This window comes from Eucyclogobius newberryi, unplaced genomic scaffold (genome assembly GCF_026437365.1).
Source record: "Eucyclogobius newberryi isolate DKJ021-1_F unplaced genomic scaffold, fEucNew1.0.hap1 SCAF_20, whole genome shotgun sequence".
In the NCBI taxonomy this organism is placed as follows: Eukaryota; Metazoa; Chordata; class Actinopteri; order Gobiiformes; family Gobiidae; genus Eucyclogobius; species Eucyclogobius newberryi.
Window position 1 is genome coordinate 20,670,225 of NW_027315835.1, and position 16,490 is coordinate 20,686,714.

Here is a 16,490-nt window from a genome sequence, read left to right on the forward strand (position 1 = left end):
GAAGCGTACGTGTAGCCTTTCCATAGCTGTATATTGGCCTAGTATAGAGATCATATCAGATCTCCCAACATTAATTAATGTTTGAAATCCGTATCAATGCTTACAAAGTTTTTATTTTTCATTGGTAGTGTAATGTACACTTTTAGCCAGCAGGTGTCTCTTTGCACTCGGTATTCCACCATTTCTTACCCACGTCCAGAAACGTGCCATTGATAGATTGTTTACAATGTACGTACAGTTAGCCTACCCACAATCCACCGCTGTGTTTATATCAGAATGTGCTCAGGATGCAGTATTTTATTTTATTTTATAATGCATGCGTAACCTCCTCTGCAATAAACTGCAAGGGTCAGGGAGAAATTAGGGGAAATATGCATAAACCTTATAATGAGTGTGTTGAATATTTACTTGTAACCATGATGAATAAAGCGCGTTTAAGCCAATAATAAAGACAGATTAATGGAAGTGCTTTTATAAATCCCAAATTCTCTAATTATTGCTTAAATCGGTTTACGAGTAATGCTTACGTTTAATTGCGCAAAGATCATTGGCACAGTAAGAGCACATTTTCTCTCCACTTCGCAGTTTTCTCTGCTGCGTCAGTGATCGTGTATCTTTACAACTATAATGTATATTAATAATATAGTTTGACAGAAGACCTGACGCTTATAATAAACGTAGTGTACCTAATTTAACTCAGAGCGACGTAATTGGCGAATCTGGGTTTGTTTACCATATTTGGCAACATAGTGACACAGCGCGCATGGGAATTGGTCGAGAGTCGCCGTCATTCACAAAGTCTGCCCTCCGTGGCACTACAAACAAAGCATGCGCTTATGGGACTTGTAGTCCAAAACAAACCCTCTTTGGGGCGCATCGACTACAAATGTTTGGTTTATCGGGACATAAACGCCTTAATTGTACCACAACACAAAAATCACTTAAAGAAGTCAAACAATGTTTTTCCAACAAGAGTTTTGCCGTAGAATAAGACTGTGTGATGGTACTAACGCCTCCTCAGCCAGAGACCCTGGGCTCGCGGCACACAAGTCCCACCAACATGTATTTGCTGTGATTGGCTGGATCCTGCTGTCAATCAGCGCCGGCTCCTTCCACTACCGCTCCTACAGTAAATATTTGTGTTTGCTCGACCGGCTGTAATGGTGGACGTCTGAGCAGCGAAAAGGAATACAACTAGAGAGAAGAAAAGAGGAAAAGAGGTCGAAAGTCTGCCCGAGAGCCAGCTGCCGCCAGTAGGACACTGAGAGCGTCGAAAATGGATGAACTTAAACATCAAGTCATGATTAACCAGTTTGTCCTGACGGCGGGATGTGCGGCAGACCAGGCGAAGCAGCTTTTGCAAGCGGCACATTGGCAGTTTGAGGTAAACGGAGCAAACACCAGGGACTCTGCATGCTAATGTTAGCCGTGTGGCATTGTTTATACTCGGGAGGTGGCTTTGGCCGAGGCTACTTATCTGCAGCGTGGCTTTAGAGAGCTTACGGCCAAACACGGCTTTAGTGATAGTTACAACATGTTCATTTGAGTTGCTTCGCGTGTTGCTTACATTTACGCACAACTTAAACGCATTGCACGTCACATTTTTATGTCGCGGGGCATTTTCACAGAAAGCACATGACGCCGTGGTACCGCTAGCACACTCAATTAGATTTACTCTAGATTAAATACTCTAATCCGACACATGACAGCAGTGTACAGGCGAGGCCAACGCGTGCGATTATGCAATAACGATGACCGCCGCCGTGTCCACTCGTTTACAAAAGACCAGAGGGATTGATTGTTACGTCTGTTACAAGCTACTTATTAATATCATGGTCTATGTGTTGTGTTACCCTTTGTAATATCACGGACTTCCTATAAATGTATGGGAACACAAATAAAGCACGCTAGATTGCAGCCTCATGTTATAGCCCAATGTGGAATAAAGTGTCGTTTTCTTGTGTTTCATTATAGACTGCCCTCAGTACGTTTTTTCAAGAAACAAATATTCCATATGGCCATCATCATCAAATGGTGAGTGCAGTGAGTCGACGTTCACATTTGCTCTGCTCTCAATCTGCATTGAGGCATTGTTTTGTTTAATACATTTTTCTTTCCATACAATAGGCCCACATATGTGTACGCACTAGTTATTGGTGTATTTCGATTCAAAACAAGGTGTACAATTCTCCTTAAAAGGCATTAGATTTGATGTTGTACTAACAATAACAAAGCACATGTCGGCCATGTTGTGAGCTTCCAGAAATAAACACAGGGGCAGGCATGTAGCTGCAGCCTCTTTGAAAGCAGAGCGTGACTGTGGAATGGTGTGCAGTACACAGGCAAAATATATTCTACACCAAGTAGACTCCCACTTACTTCAATATTTGCCCTAAAATGACAATTAGCACATGGTAATAGGATATCTATGCCTTAAAGAATATGTATTTTTATTTCCTGGAAGGACAGCTGTGCCTCATAAATAGCCCCTGTAGCAGTTGCATTCTCCTTGTCTCCTCAACGCGTTAGAGGCGGACTGTGAAGAAATGTAAAAGCTGTAGGATATTCCACACACGCATACATGAGCAGCGAGCGCAGCAACGGCTTGAACATTACGAAACACTAAGTATTTGTATCAGCAGCACACAAGCCTTTGTCTGCAGCTGTATGTGCACGCAGCGCTGCACAGCTGCTCTCTGCTAAAACCCTGACAAGGATGTACAGAGCTTTGACCAAATCAGTTTGAGTCGCCTTTTTTAAGTCTGAGCGTGTGTTTGGTTTCTATCCATCAAAGATAAACCTCAGAGTATATTAAGAGCAAATATTAACATTTGATTGCATAATGTATGAGTGATGTGTGTGTGTGTCTCTCTAATGTGTACATTTACAACGTGCTAATTCAAATATTTGCGAGTGGTTTGCAGCACCTTTTATTTAAAAACCCTAAGCATAGACAGAGGTTCTTCATCTTCGGATCAGGAAATGGGAAATTATCACCTAAATGCTTCACTTTGGGAACAAATAATTAAATTAGAAGCAAGCACTGAATCATAGCATGAATAGTCAAGATTTTCAGTCGCGTTATTTTAGTGCCTGTTACAATAAACACGGTATGTCCACTATTATAATATCCAGTTGTAAAATGTTTCCTCTTCGGTTGCTGTAGTTTCACTGTTTATTTGTTACAGATGAGCTCAGTTTGTTTTGTAGGCTAAAGATTTTTGCTTTGATTGTTCACCTGCCCTAGTGTCTCCAGCTCTGGCCGTAGATACCATGGCAGGTTAGGACATCATGTACATGTAGGTCACTCCGTTTATGGACTGAGTGAGCAATGAGCTGCTTTATGCTATTGTTACAGCGGAGGCCCAGTGCATACCATGAATGAGGCTGGTGGATCAAATTATGATTGATCCAATCATTTGTTGCAATATGTCGGATTCAGAAACCATCTTGGAAACAAAAGAATGCATCATTTTGAAAAACATATATAATGGCTTTTAAAAAATCTGGTTCACAAAAGGAATTCACAAAAGGCAGATATTAATCTTATTCAGTTCTTTTACACATGGGGTGTCTGGATAAATGATTTAAAGATGACCTATTGTGCTTTTGTCTTCTATATAGTTCTAATCTATGACGCAGTGGCTCGTTACACAGAAGTTTACTCACTTCAGTGTTGAAAGTATATATTTATCTATAAAGCCGGATGTAAACTCTTTTATGAAGGGCTTGTTTATTTATCTCCGCTCTTCCATCCGTGGTCAGCACTCTCCCCCCCCCCTCCCCGCCTTCAAACATACCCAGCTCATTCAAACACAGCAACCACAAACGCATTCCGACAGGATGCTGCTCTCACACGTTCCAAAATGGACCCTTTCACAGCTCAGGTCCAGGAGCGAAGAACTACCATCTCTCTCCACTGACTCCCCTTCTGTATGCCATAAACACCATGTCCCTGAATCGAACAAAGCAACTTATGTTTTGACTTCGAGGTCTCGCTTAATCAAATGCTGCGTCTTTATCAGCTCGTTCTCGTGTCCTGATCCACCAGGTTGAGGACAATTCATCACAAGGAATGCTAAATGTTGCAGATGTCCCTCAGCCTGGAGCTTTAATCTCTTATCAAACATTAAACACTCTACTTCATTCATACGTAAGCTCGGGCTGCCAGTAAAGAAACCCGATATCCGTCAGGCTGGTCATTCATGTGATTCATCTACCAGAATACTACTGTGTTAACTACTAAGACTGCATATGTTGGGTTAAAACATGATCAAGTATTTCTTTGGTCATGTGTTCTGGACTGTTCAGGCCCATTTGGCTTTGGACTAGATGTCTGTTTATATTTTATTAAAGTTTAGGGTAAAAATATATCTTTTATCTTCTATCTATTCTACTCCTGGGGTTAAATAGCAAATAGACAAACCAGTAAAAAGTGAAACACACCATTTGGGGAATTCCAGTGCCTAAACTTGGCTCATACAACATCTGTGTAATATATTGAGTGGACCTAAATCAGGAGTTAAGCTTCCGACACAACTATTACTGAATGAGCTGGAAGGAACATGGCTGCGTGTATTGTGTTAAAATACAAACATGTCTGTGTTAGTTTCCATGACTCCTCCATGCGGTGCGCAAAATGCCGCAATAAAATGAATGAATCCTCATGTGACACACCAGGAAGTCGCTCAGCTGGATGACTTCCACCGCTGTTTGGGAACATGTGACTCCCCCACCCTGCCCCCCTTCCCTCTCCATGTCCCCCTCATCATCTGACTGAGCTCTAGAAACTGCTTTATGGATGCCATTTTTGCGGCTAGTTTAGTCTTCATGCTGCAACTTCTTTTGTAGGTCAGGCTAACACAAATAATCCCTCCTAGAAAGGCTAATTTTGAAGAACTTTACTTTCACAGATTTCCATAGGGGCCAGTTGAGTCAACCGGCACTATCTGATCTCAGTTTTTTTGGTGATAAAAGTGGGTGTGAGTTTGTTAACGTTTCTGGTAACTACAAACAGTCAACTTGGGCGTCCAGGCGGTGTCTAAACTCAGTCTTTCTCTCGGCTTTGAAAGAGGTTTGAAGCATGGAGTGCCCTGTGCAGAAGAGCAAGAGGTATAATTAGCCTCATAAATCATCATGCGCTTCTGGATCACGCAGAGAAAAGAAAGATGTAGAACTATACGTGTTCCAATGAAGAACACGTATAGTTCGTCAGGATGTATGGCTAAATCGGGCTAATGGCAGGCAATGGCAAGTATTTGGGTACAATAACCAAGCTAAGAGAGGGGCTTTGTGAGTCAGCTGCAACAGAAACAAGGTGTTATCTGTCGTGGCAGGAATGACTCCCATGAGTTCATTAAGTCCAGACCCAGCTCAAATCCACTTGAGTTTGTTCCATTGTTCAGCACGTCTGTTGTGTTTTGTAATCCGGCTAGTTTGAGTCAAGATGCTGTTCATCCACTGGAACTGTGTCTGGCTTCACGCTCGACCAATCCAATCCTGTTTATTTGAATTTAATGTTTATCACAAAAAGTTAAGGCAATTTTCCAGTATAGTAGTTTCAGTTTCTAAATGCATTTGGTACAGATAAAATCTAGTGAAAATGTTATAATTGTATCTGAGATGTATCTGATGTTTTTGGCTGATGGTGTGCTCTGATGTTGCAACATCATGTGCCAATGGTTGTTTATCTTTAGTCAGAAGCTCACCATATCAAAGGCACATCCAAACATGTCAAGCATGTGTATAGTAGCATTTGGGGGAAAGGGTACATCTTAAGAGCATGTTTTTTATGTCTTTAAAAGCCCAAGTAAACGTTTTAAGGTATTAATTTTCTTTCCAAACTAACTGTAGTGCTGTAGAGGCTTGAGGGCCTTGTCATTATTAGTTCCTTGCTAGTGCTGGATTCAAAAATAAGGGGGACATTTTCAAAAGTACAGTAGAGTTAGGGGAACACACATTGGTTACAATGCGTTGCATTGATGCTCTGATTCTCTGACTTAACAGGAGTTATCTCTATGTAAGAGAGCTATGTAAACTTGGCGTTTGCGGTGAATGTTCTGAAACATTTATTTGAAGAAATGAACTCATTTGTCAAGAAATTATCACGTGTTGGAATCCAGTTCATCAATGAACAATAAACGCTGTGCAATATAGGCCAGAGAGGAGGAATAGTTGAGCAATAAAAGCAATAAGTGACAGTCATGCAGAGCACCTCTCCACATCTGAGGAGGGTTGGCCTGAGCACTGCCTGTTCCAGCATGCTGCCCTGCACGTTTCCATGCCTGAACCTTCCCAGAACCTTAACCACACAGCCTCTCGTCATATACATAGGAACTTTTGGGTATCCATGTGGGCCGGAAGCAGGGAACAGATGTGTTCACGAGCAGACTTCAGCATAAGAGTTTCACGCTGGTTCTACAAGTCAAAAGTCCTCCCAGACGCACAGGGGTCAGGCCCACAACTGGGAAAACACAAGGGCTCAGGGGAGTCTTGTTGCATAAAGAGTGGGTTGAGGCATTGTCTGAGCCCTGGGCTGTTTTCACAGAGATGGTCAGCTGACTGCTCTGTCCCGGACCTCTGCTATTCCCGTGCTTGTCCCCTTCTCCCGCCTCGTCTTAACTGCCTTTTACACAAGTAGACCCTGACCCACACATTCCCCGGGCCGCTTTTATATGTGCAGTACCGTTAACCTCGGATATAAAAGGACTATAGTTGGAACTTTTCAGACTGACTCCATATAAAAAAAAGAATAAACACAAAGGGCAACCGGTTCAAATAGCAGTTTCAGTTCAATCGGTCATTTATTTTTCATTGGCTGAAACGTGTCTCCTTTTACGACCTGCAGAAGCTCATGACTCAATGCTGGAGGAAATTGTCACTGCTTGAACAAATATTTTTCCCACTGATTATTACTGAATGATTGTGGTATTGCAAAACGTAGGGAAAGGCAAGCACTGCAGCAATGTTTTGTTCTCTCCTCAACCTTTGACCCAGTAGTTTCTGTCGCCAGCCTGTTCAGTCACTGGGCCAAGCTCCTACTCCCTCTAGATCGGAGTACACCACTGAAACGCTATTGTTAGCCGTTAGCATTTCTACTGCCAACTGCCCAGACAGTTGACAGTAGAAATTCTAGTGTCACTATTTTTCCTATGCATTTGTTTGCCCCCTACTCACTGTGCACGGTCAAAACAAAGCGAGTCAATCCAGCTAATGGTCAGACACTTCTGAGTAAAGGCCAGTGCTGGGGTCACGGCTCAGGTCGCGCGCTTAAAGTTAGCTCAAACATTTAGCCACAGCTGTCCCCCTCATGTCGCTGCTTTGGGTCTGAACAATTATACACTCCATCTATGGCTCCCTGCTGGGCTTAAGGGCAAGTTCCAGAGTCAATCACACTACTGGAAGGGACATTTGAAGACACTATTTTTTACCTGATTGTTCATCGCAACTTGACCTTAATTGTTGCATTAATATGGCTTGAGTTATGAATTTTGAACAGTAGTATTTGGCGTTTATCCTAAAGTACTGTCCTGCCTACGATTACCTGTGCCTTTATTTAGCGTTGCAAATCTTGACAGGGATTTTGCTCAAGAATACTCTAGGCTAGTGTGTGCTGAGTTGATACAATTTAAATTCAAACTGTAAAAAGTAACTCTTGAAATAAAAGTGTTTTAATTTTGATTTAATGAGGAAAATAAATGTTGAAATCAATTATTAGCTGGGTTTATGTTATATATATATATATATATATATATATATATATATATATATATATATATATATATATATATATATAAATAAAGAAAATTAGCTGGGATACATGTCATCGTTCCAATCAATCATCTGATGTTGCTTAGTTACAGGTGCTTCCAGGACTGACTTGTTTAGAATGATTGCACAAACACACTCTGAAACCTATACAAACAGTCTTTCCCATTCAAAACCAGCTTTATTTCTTAGTTTACTTATTTAATGTAGGATTGGTGGCGCTTGGTTGACACAAAACAAAAATGTGATTTACGTGGTTGTGGGCATTTATTCTGATTTTGGCGCCAGTCAATTTGTCAAACAAACGAGCCTCCACAGTATTTTGGGGTTATGAAGCACCTTATTATTTTGAACATGGCCCGAGCAGAATGGGCCCAAACGCTCCTGCCATTCTGCTCTCTAAGCCTTTAATAGCGGGCCTTGGTGAAGCTCAGTATCATGTAGCAATAGACAAATGGAGATGCATGTTGTGACTTTGGCAGAGTTCTTAAATACTCATTATCTGTTGGTAAGCTGCGTGTGATTCTGCTCCAAAACACAGTGGTGCTAGGCTACAGACGAAACACTCCCTTTTTAAAGATTTAACTGCAAGGTAGTGTCACGTGCAGCTAATGTAGCAACGCTTTATTCAAACAGTCATAACTTTGGAGCGTCTAGTTCCTGTAAGTGAAAGCAACTTACTATCTGACTTCATTTTATAATCTACTTCCTTCACTGTGTCGCAAGCGCTATACCAGAGCAGAATTCAACCGTCAGTTTGTTGCGGTTTGAACAAAATCACAACATCCCATTTTTTTTTAAATGTAAGAGAACTGTTAGCTCTTTACTGGAAGTGTCTTATATAAACACTAGATGAGTCTTATCTTATTTTGCTCAGTTGTTTTAGGGTTTCCAGGGTTAGGAGTTGTTATTTAGCTGTCAGCGCCTTCCTCAGCTGCTCTTTGTTGGCACTAAAGAAACAAGCTATGAAAACACACAAAGCAAATTAGAGGGCACAATCCGCCAAGGCGTTCTCTCTAATGCCTGGAATTGTTCTGCTAACTTTATGTTTGTGTTTAACTCGTACAACATCATCCAGGCTACAGCAACTTTTGATCACTTTATAAATCTATGTTGTTGATTCATAATTTTGTATTCTATTTTTTAAAAGATGTTTTCTGGTCCAAAGTGTTTATTTGAAAGGAAAGTTGTTGCATCAAACAGGAAAAGGGAGCGTGTAGACATTCAGCCAATGATCGAGAGCAAAGTCTGAACTGGAATTTACTGTCATTAAAATCCAGTTCCAGAATCAAGCATTTATTTAAACTAGTATTGACCAAATGGAAAAAAAAAAAAACATTTAAGGTTAAGGACATTTTACGTTCTAATGCTCAAGTATTATATTCTGGGCATAAATTTGCAGCTCAAATTCTAAGTGTGTGTGTGAAAAAGGATGGAGAGCAAGACAGACATTTGGTTTTAGTTTCACAATGACAGAGGTGCAATAACATTTTAGAATTACACTGTAGGTGACAAGATGTTCTATTTTTCCCTAGAAAGGGTTGCCAGCAAACATCTTGATATGCATATCTATATCAAGGACATCATAAATATTCATTTGAGTTATTGAGTAGATCACTGTTCCTCAAACTGTGGTACGTGTACCACTGGGGGTCCATCAGGCGGTATGTGGACATCTCTTCAGGTGCATATTATCCAAAAAGAGCTGCTTTAGCCCTGATTTAGACTTCAATTAGGCCTGTTATAGACCCAGTTTAGATCTGGTGGTACTCGGGAAGCCAGATCTTTTCTTTGGTGGTACCACTGGTGTATTAGACTAATTTATAGTTTCTACTACAAGCAAGACTTTGACTGCTCTTCTGATGTGGATCCCAGATTGTGTAAATTAAGCAAACTCCAGAAGCAACTCCAGAGGCGAACCATGGCGTGGGTAGTACAATGCTTTTGGTTTGTGAACAATAGTGTAATTACAAGTCAGACCAATCAGAGGAACAGCTCAATAAGCCATCCCGACTCTTGAATAGTTTGTCTTCTGTTCTTCTGTTCCTAACAATGACTTCCTTTGACCTGTAAGTGATGTTTGCGGAAACCAAGCGATTACATTTCAAGATTTGGCTTAAAATTCCCCCGGCAGCTGCTGGAGACGTTGCATATCCATTACGCCAAAGAATCTAGAGAGCGAAGAGGCGACTGGAACAAGTTCACTTAAACTACGGAGGTCAAGAGCAGTAACTGGACACTAGCACACGTTTATTGGCCTTCTGCGTACATTAACAACCCCAATAAGAGCATATAAAGACGCACTGTAGGTACATTTGGAGACTTAATGTGTATCTTCACAAACATCCTGTGTTGTGGATTTGCGACGAGGTGTAGGTTCAGCTCCGCCCCGTTCGGATCGCTTTCCTCTGCCACGCGCCGAACGCCAAGAGATGGTGGACGGCAAACCACAGCACCACCGTCCCGTCAACGGGAGATCTCCTTCGTAACAACCGTCCCCATGGCAACACCTCTCTGCCAGCTCTTGTTTTGAACACAAACTCTCTCCCGGTCTGCGCCTCCATCTGTGTAGAACAAATGCCGCACTGAAAATGACTGACTTGGACCTCCCAGATTTAAAGCGCTGCGTGTGTACTTTTCCTGCGCTGTCATTTGATACAATAATAACTGCTGTTACTGTCTCAGGGACATACAGAGGACTGCATACCTGCTGATTTACTGTTTTAAAGAGGCAAGTTTGGTTGTTTTATGGATAGCTAGACACACAGCTTACTAAGTGATGAGAGTAATATGGTACCAGAGAACCAGAACACACGTAATATGACCCTCTGCTCTTTAAAAACGTTACTGTTAATTAACAGAAAGAGTTTAATATTGTCTTTACCTTTCATTAATTTCTGGTTTATGATTTACAGACTCTGATGGTTTCTTATTTGTTCCCATGCAACAAAGAAACGGAGCTCATCTTGTTCATACTTGTTTTTCTTTCTTGATTGTGTTCATCTTATATTATCTGGCCATGTTGGTCGCGGTTGCACATTTAGCACACACAATATCCAGTTGTGTTGTGTTTTTCTGACCAAGCAGGGTTTTAGTAGCTCAATTCAATTTACTGTAACATTTTTGAGCATTGACCTTTTGAGAGAAGATGGAAATGATACGGCATAATATTACAACATGTATTGCAAAACATGTCTGTGGAGTTGGCAGGTTTTATACACACAGAGAAAGTGCAAACATTCACATCAGCCTGACATGTTTCTATATCTAGTTCTATTCTAAAATTGTCTTAATTTGGGCTAAATGTCTACAAAATAAAATGAATTCATGTAATCCTATGTGATGCTTATTGGAATAAAAATAGTCATGACGACAACTCTCCAATTGCTTTTGGCACTTTGCGATCTGCTGTGACTTTAATCATTATCCACTGTTCTGACCTGTAAATGATGTATGTTTTACACAAATCATTATTTAACTGGGCTTAAACCATTAACCGTTGCGGTGGCTTCGGCGAGCCCTGACAAGTGCGCGTCAGCCGTCTGGATTTGAACCTGGGTCTAAGCAGCTCTCGTCCGGCGTTCCCCTCCTGACCATGGTCCAGCGCAGTGAGTTAATCTGCCACTCGGCCGCTTAATACACTGACAGCAGAGCACACAGTAACCCGCTTCTCCCGCACTGTCACAGCAGTACGACACCTTTAATCTGCCTGCCAGGGAGACGTAAACAGTGACTTTTTTGAGAGGGTGTTCGGGGCTCGGAAGCGTTTAAATTCCACAAGGAAAGCTCCGTACATCCTCCCTTCCTTGTGTGGTGTGGTCATGTTTTACAGTAGCAAGGGTTCTGATAAAGAAGCATTTAATAGTTAGCATATAGTGTATTTTTGTGCTGAAAAGTGCTCACTATTACATCACTGCTGAAGCTTGCAAATGGGAAATGACAGACAATTTTCAGTGTACCTTTTGGCAGAATAATTGATTTTTAGGACATTTATCAGGAAATGTTTGGTAGATGCCACTGTTTCCATTGCTGTGTCGAGAAATAGTGTAATTTGCAAGACCGTTTTGCCTTTGTGAAGGTTTTTCCAAAAATGTCCTTTCCCTGTTCACTTTGTAAAGGATTTAGCTAGTTCACATCGACATTTTCTTTTGATCTAGTTTCATAAGTGCACAGAATTAGACTTGTCAAACGTATCAAACGCCACTAATCTATACTAGATACTCATTGATGCAAGTGACATAAACATCAGAACATCAGCTTGAGTTTAATGAAATCTAGGATAAAACCCCACAAAGAAAGTACTTTTATTTCTATTCTATCCATTCTATTGTCTGAAAAATAGCTTTCGCTTTTCTCTTTTATAAGCAATCTGGTATCGAAATTGTGTAACGAGCCTTTTCCTTAGTGTCGAAATAGTTTGAAATGTTAGTGTGATGACAACTCAACACTGAATCTTAAATTATTCAGTTGCCTGTCACATCGCTACTAACGCAATGTTATCCCAGTGTAAGAACAGTTTTCCAAAATCCAGACATGGTTATACTTTGTTTGTGTGCGTTGATCAGTTTCTTCCCGGACACGCAGACGTCTTAATCTTCTGAAGTCAGTCTGACCTCCTCTTGTAAACACTAAATCACTCCTCAAGCACTGGATTCAAAGGTCAAAGAAAGTAAAGCGGCATCGATCGTCTAATCTGCGCTCGCCTACATCTCACCACGCGGGCACTGCCAGCTCAGTCCCGTTTCAGGAAGGATCAAGGAGGTCACGCCAACTTTTCCAGGGTGTCCATTTACCGCAGGAAGCCGCTCTAAAGACATGAGCCAGCACTTCCTGTCTCTGCGCGCTCACTTTTCACAACACAAAGAGGCGCCTGGCACGCTCCGAACCCTTTTACCAGTAGTTTTTTAGGGGGCACACTGGCCCGGTTACACCCTAAAGGGACGGGTGCTCCATCTCGCAGTGAAGGGGTCAGTATTAGGTCAAACGAGGTTGAATAGTTTCCATGCATCTGGTGGAGGTGGTGCATGTGTAGCGTTCCCACTGCCTCCGACTGGCAGACAATCCCCCCAATACAAACCGTAGACATTGTTCAGGAGTTGTCTAAACTTTACAAATGATTCAGTCGGTTTTATTTTTATTGCATGTCTACCTCAAACACTCCGATGGGAATATGTGTTGTTTTCCTGGTCACAAACGGAAAGGAAGTACAACACGGTGTAAATGTCTAAAAGAGGAAGAGGAGGGACAGGTGAAGACTATTTTGCGAACACAAGGTCCATGAGGTGTTTGGTGGAACAAAAACAAGGTTAGAGCTCAAAGGGACGCATTAACAGTGAGTGTGGATGTTTGTGTGGAGCTCTCCCCAGAGAAACCTTTGACCCCGCGTGACTAACTCTGCTCCTCTGACGGTACGACACGCCTGAGGCACTACCACTTTCATTTGGTCTAATTATCAAACTGTTGTAAATGATTAGATATGTAAGCAACTGAATTATTCAATGTAAGAAGATTCTATTCCTGTTGACTGAACAGATTCTTAACAATATTTGAGAGAAATGGGTTGTTTGTGTTAGAAAAAAAGGTACATATTTTGTTCAGCTCATGAAAAAACCAAAGTGTTGTTTATAATTTTGTTCATATTGTCTTTTCAGGCAGATCTTTTCTCAAATTACTTTGGTGATTGTTTTTGTTTGAATGTTCTAATGAAATGTCAAACATTACCTTCATTTTCAAACATTTTACACACACTTTTCTGAAAAGCTGCAATGGCCGCTTGCTTGAAATGGGATGTGCTCTGAAAAAACAGAACATTACATATTACTGATGCAATATTACTTGTATCACTAAAAATACCCTTCCAGATGTGCGAGGTTCTAAAGTGTGATCGTTTTGTGAAGCGCTGACACGTGTCTTTGCTGTTTCAGATGTGCACCCCAGCCAACACACCAGCCACGCCCCCAAACTTCCCAGACGCTCTGACCATGTTCTCGCGGCTCAAGGCATCGGAGAGCTTCACCAGCGGCAGTGGAGGCAGCAGTATGGCTGCTGCCATGGCGACGTCTCCGCCCGTCCCTCAGGGCTGGGGCATGACAGCGGGTGTGAGCGCACCACAGCCCACACAGGGATTCTGGACTCACGGGCAGCCCCCCACACAACCCTGTCCCGCCTGGCCCACACCTGTCAACCCTCACACGGGCCAGGAGCAGAAGGCCAGTGTCGCCATGGAGGCGGAGAGATGAAGCGCTGCAGGGACTGAGGGGGGAGGGAGGGGGGACAGGGGCTTCAGTCTTTTCCCCCCAAACACTGGGGTGCGCCGACACCAACGGAAAGAGACAAACTACGCAAACCAAGAAAAACTCATTGTGGACAATGAAGAGGAGAAAACCAATGCAAATGTTAATACAAAAATAGAAAAAAGATACGCACCCACATAGTACTAAGAGCAACTCAAACCTTTGTTAGTTTTCGTAAGTAAATGCATAGATAAGAGAAATATTATTGAACTAAAAAAAAAAAAAAAAGAAATCTAAAAAAAAAATGGTCACGCCCAAGGATTCTCGGTGATGTTGGAGAACATTGGAGGCAGCAGATGCAATTTCACTTTTTAGTTGAGTTTTTTCACCTAGGACCTGGCGTCTGTGCTGCATGAGGAGAGGGACTTGGACGCAGACTCGTGGAGGATCCTGGAGGATCACGGGGGATCATGGGGGATCATGGAGGATCGTTGAGAGCGTCGGCATGTGAGAAAGTAGACCGCTTTGAATCAAATGTAACAGTCACACGTAGAGTTTAGACCATGTTGTCATCCCCATCGTCAAGGTGGGACTTACTTACCTCACCTGGTGGTCACCTGACTTCTTTCAGCCAATCAGGGATTCTTAAACCAACTGTTGCCGTCGACGATGCAGGACATGTTTTTAAAGTTTCTCTTTCTACTAACTGTTCCTCGCAGCAACAGCTTTTCCTTCAGCGCTGACACGGCTTAAAGACCTGGACTCAGACTTCAGCTGTCCACTGTATGTATACTTTTCTGGAGATTTGGATATTACAAGCATAATGAGAAATCATGGTTTAATATAATATTGTTTATTATGATAATTGTTCTGTTTGTTGAGGGGTTATGGGGGAGTTTTGAAAAGGGGGGTGGGGGGGTTCTTTTTCTGGATAGAGTGAATCAAAAGCAGCTAAAATGACTTCATACATAAAACCACAACTACTCCATCTTTTTAAACAGAAATTGCCACTTTGCATGATGTGTTTATAAAAGTCTGACTTTTTGTAGCAAACATACATGATCAGGAGGCGTGTTCAGGGGAAGAGGAGGTGGGGCTCATTCCCAAAGCCAATAGAAATGCAATTGCAGCTTAGTTCAGATTTGAGACTAAATGTTGAGACTTCAGATTGAGGGAAGCTCACTGCTGGTTATTTTGGCACACTACAGACTTCTACAGAAATGAAGCCCTTCTCAGGGTTCTCACTGCATTTCAGTGTCTTTGAGCTCTGGTCCTCTTGTAACGGAGCGGCAGGGCAGGAAACCCCCTGTCAAACGGCAATATTTCACACAGGGTCAGCCTGACTCTGTCCATTCTGAAGATTATTCGAGAGGAAAGAAAGATATTTTGACTAAAGCCAAGGGACTTTAAGATAAAGTGATTATAGAAATTATGGAGATGATAAATCAGTTTTATTTTCAACTAATGTTTCAGTTGATCCTTTTTCCTGCTCCATACTTTATTTGGTTAAATCTGAGCGTTTATCGGTGGGCCTGTTCCTAAATGGTTTCTCATATACGTTTCCTGCTTGTATGACTGTATGAGACCATTCCCACAATATTTGTGGACTACCTGATAATTAACTTATCATTTTTGTGAACCTAAATAAATATTGTATGTCTACCTACTCCTAACGGTGTTGTGTAAATGTTTACTCTACTACGCTGAGCTTTCTGCTTGTGTAGCCTCGAATACAAGCGCAGTAATGAAAGTGAGAAGATGAATGCCTCACGCTCGGACACCTCTTCGCCAAGCTCAATTAGCACAGTCTCCAGCCAGACAACCAAGCCATGTTTTACAGCTCTGAAAAAGTATAATTCAACCTCAGGTAAAACAGAAGTGCACACGTCTTCAGACAGCAGTGGGACAGTGGTCATACTTATCTCGCTCTCCTTCCTCTGTCATCATCTCTGGTGTAAACAGAAACAGCAGCTGTCCACAGGCTCTAACTCTACATTAACACATGCCGCTCTGTGTCCTCACACTACCTCTATCCTTTAAAAGTAAAGATTGCATTTAGCGCATTGGGAAAGCGCCATATCTCTGTGCCAGTGTTATTTATGCCAGCGCAAAGTAAATGCCAAATACAGAATATGTGCCAAAAGATGGTGATGCAGCGTGTGAGAACAGGGCAAGCAACAAATGCAGAAGGATGTTAGATAATATAGCTTTAATTTAATATTTTGGAGTGAAAAACTTTCGACAGTACATATTGTTTACGCTGTAGAGGAAGTATGCACTTGTTTTGATTTTGTAATTAATGTTTTGTCATTTATTTTTAAAAGCCACCATAAAATTCCACATATGGCTTTGCTTTAGGTTTTGAAGGGCAGAACGAGCCCCATAATCATTGTGAAGAGAATGTGCTCTACACAACAGCACCGGGCTGTGTGTTAGCATCAGTACTTCCTGTCTAATACAACCTCTATGGTGTTTGCACTAAGTCAGTCT

The 16,490-nt window shown here is 41.8% G+C and overlaps 1 protein-coding gene across 1 annotated transcript; it reads left to right on the forward strand.

Moving 5' to 3' along the window:
- Positions 1-1,094: 1,094 nt before the first annotated feature.
- ubald1a (UBA-like domain containing 1a) lies at positions 1,095-15,666 on the forward strand. The gene is made up of 3 exons (XM_072455702.1): positions 1,095-1,384; positions 1,975-2,034; positions 13,692-15,666. Exons 1-3 carry the CDS (start codon positions 1,277-1,279, stop codon positions 14,004-14,006), a joined length of 483 nt encoding a protein of 160 aa, XP_072311803.1. The 5' UTR covers positions 1,095-1,276; the 3' UTR covers positions 14,007-15,666.
- Positions 15,667-16,490: the final 824 nt, after the last annotated feature.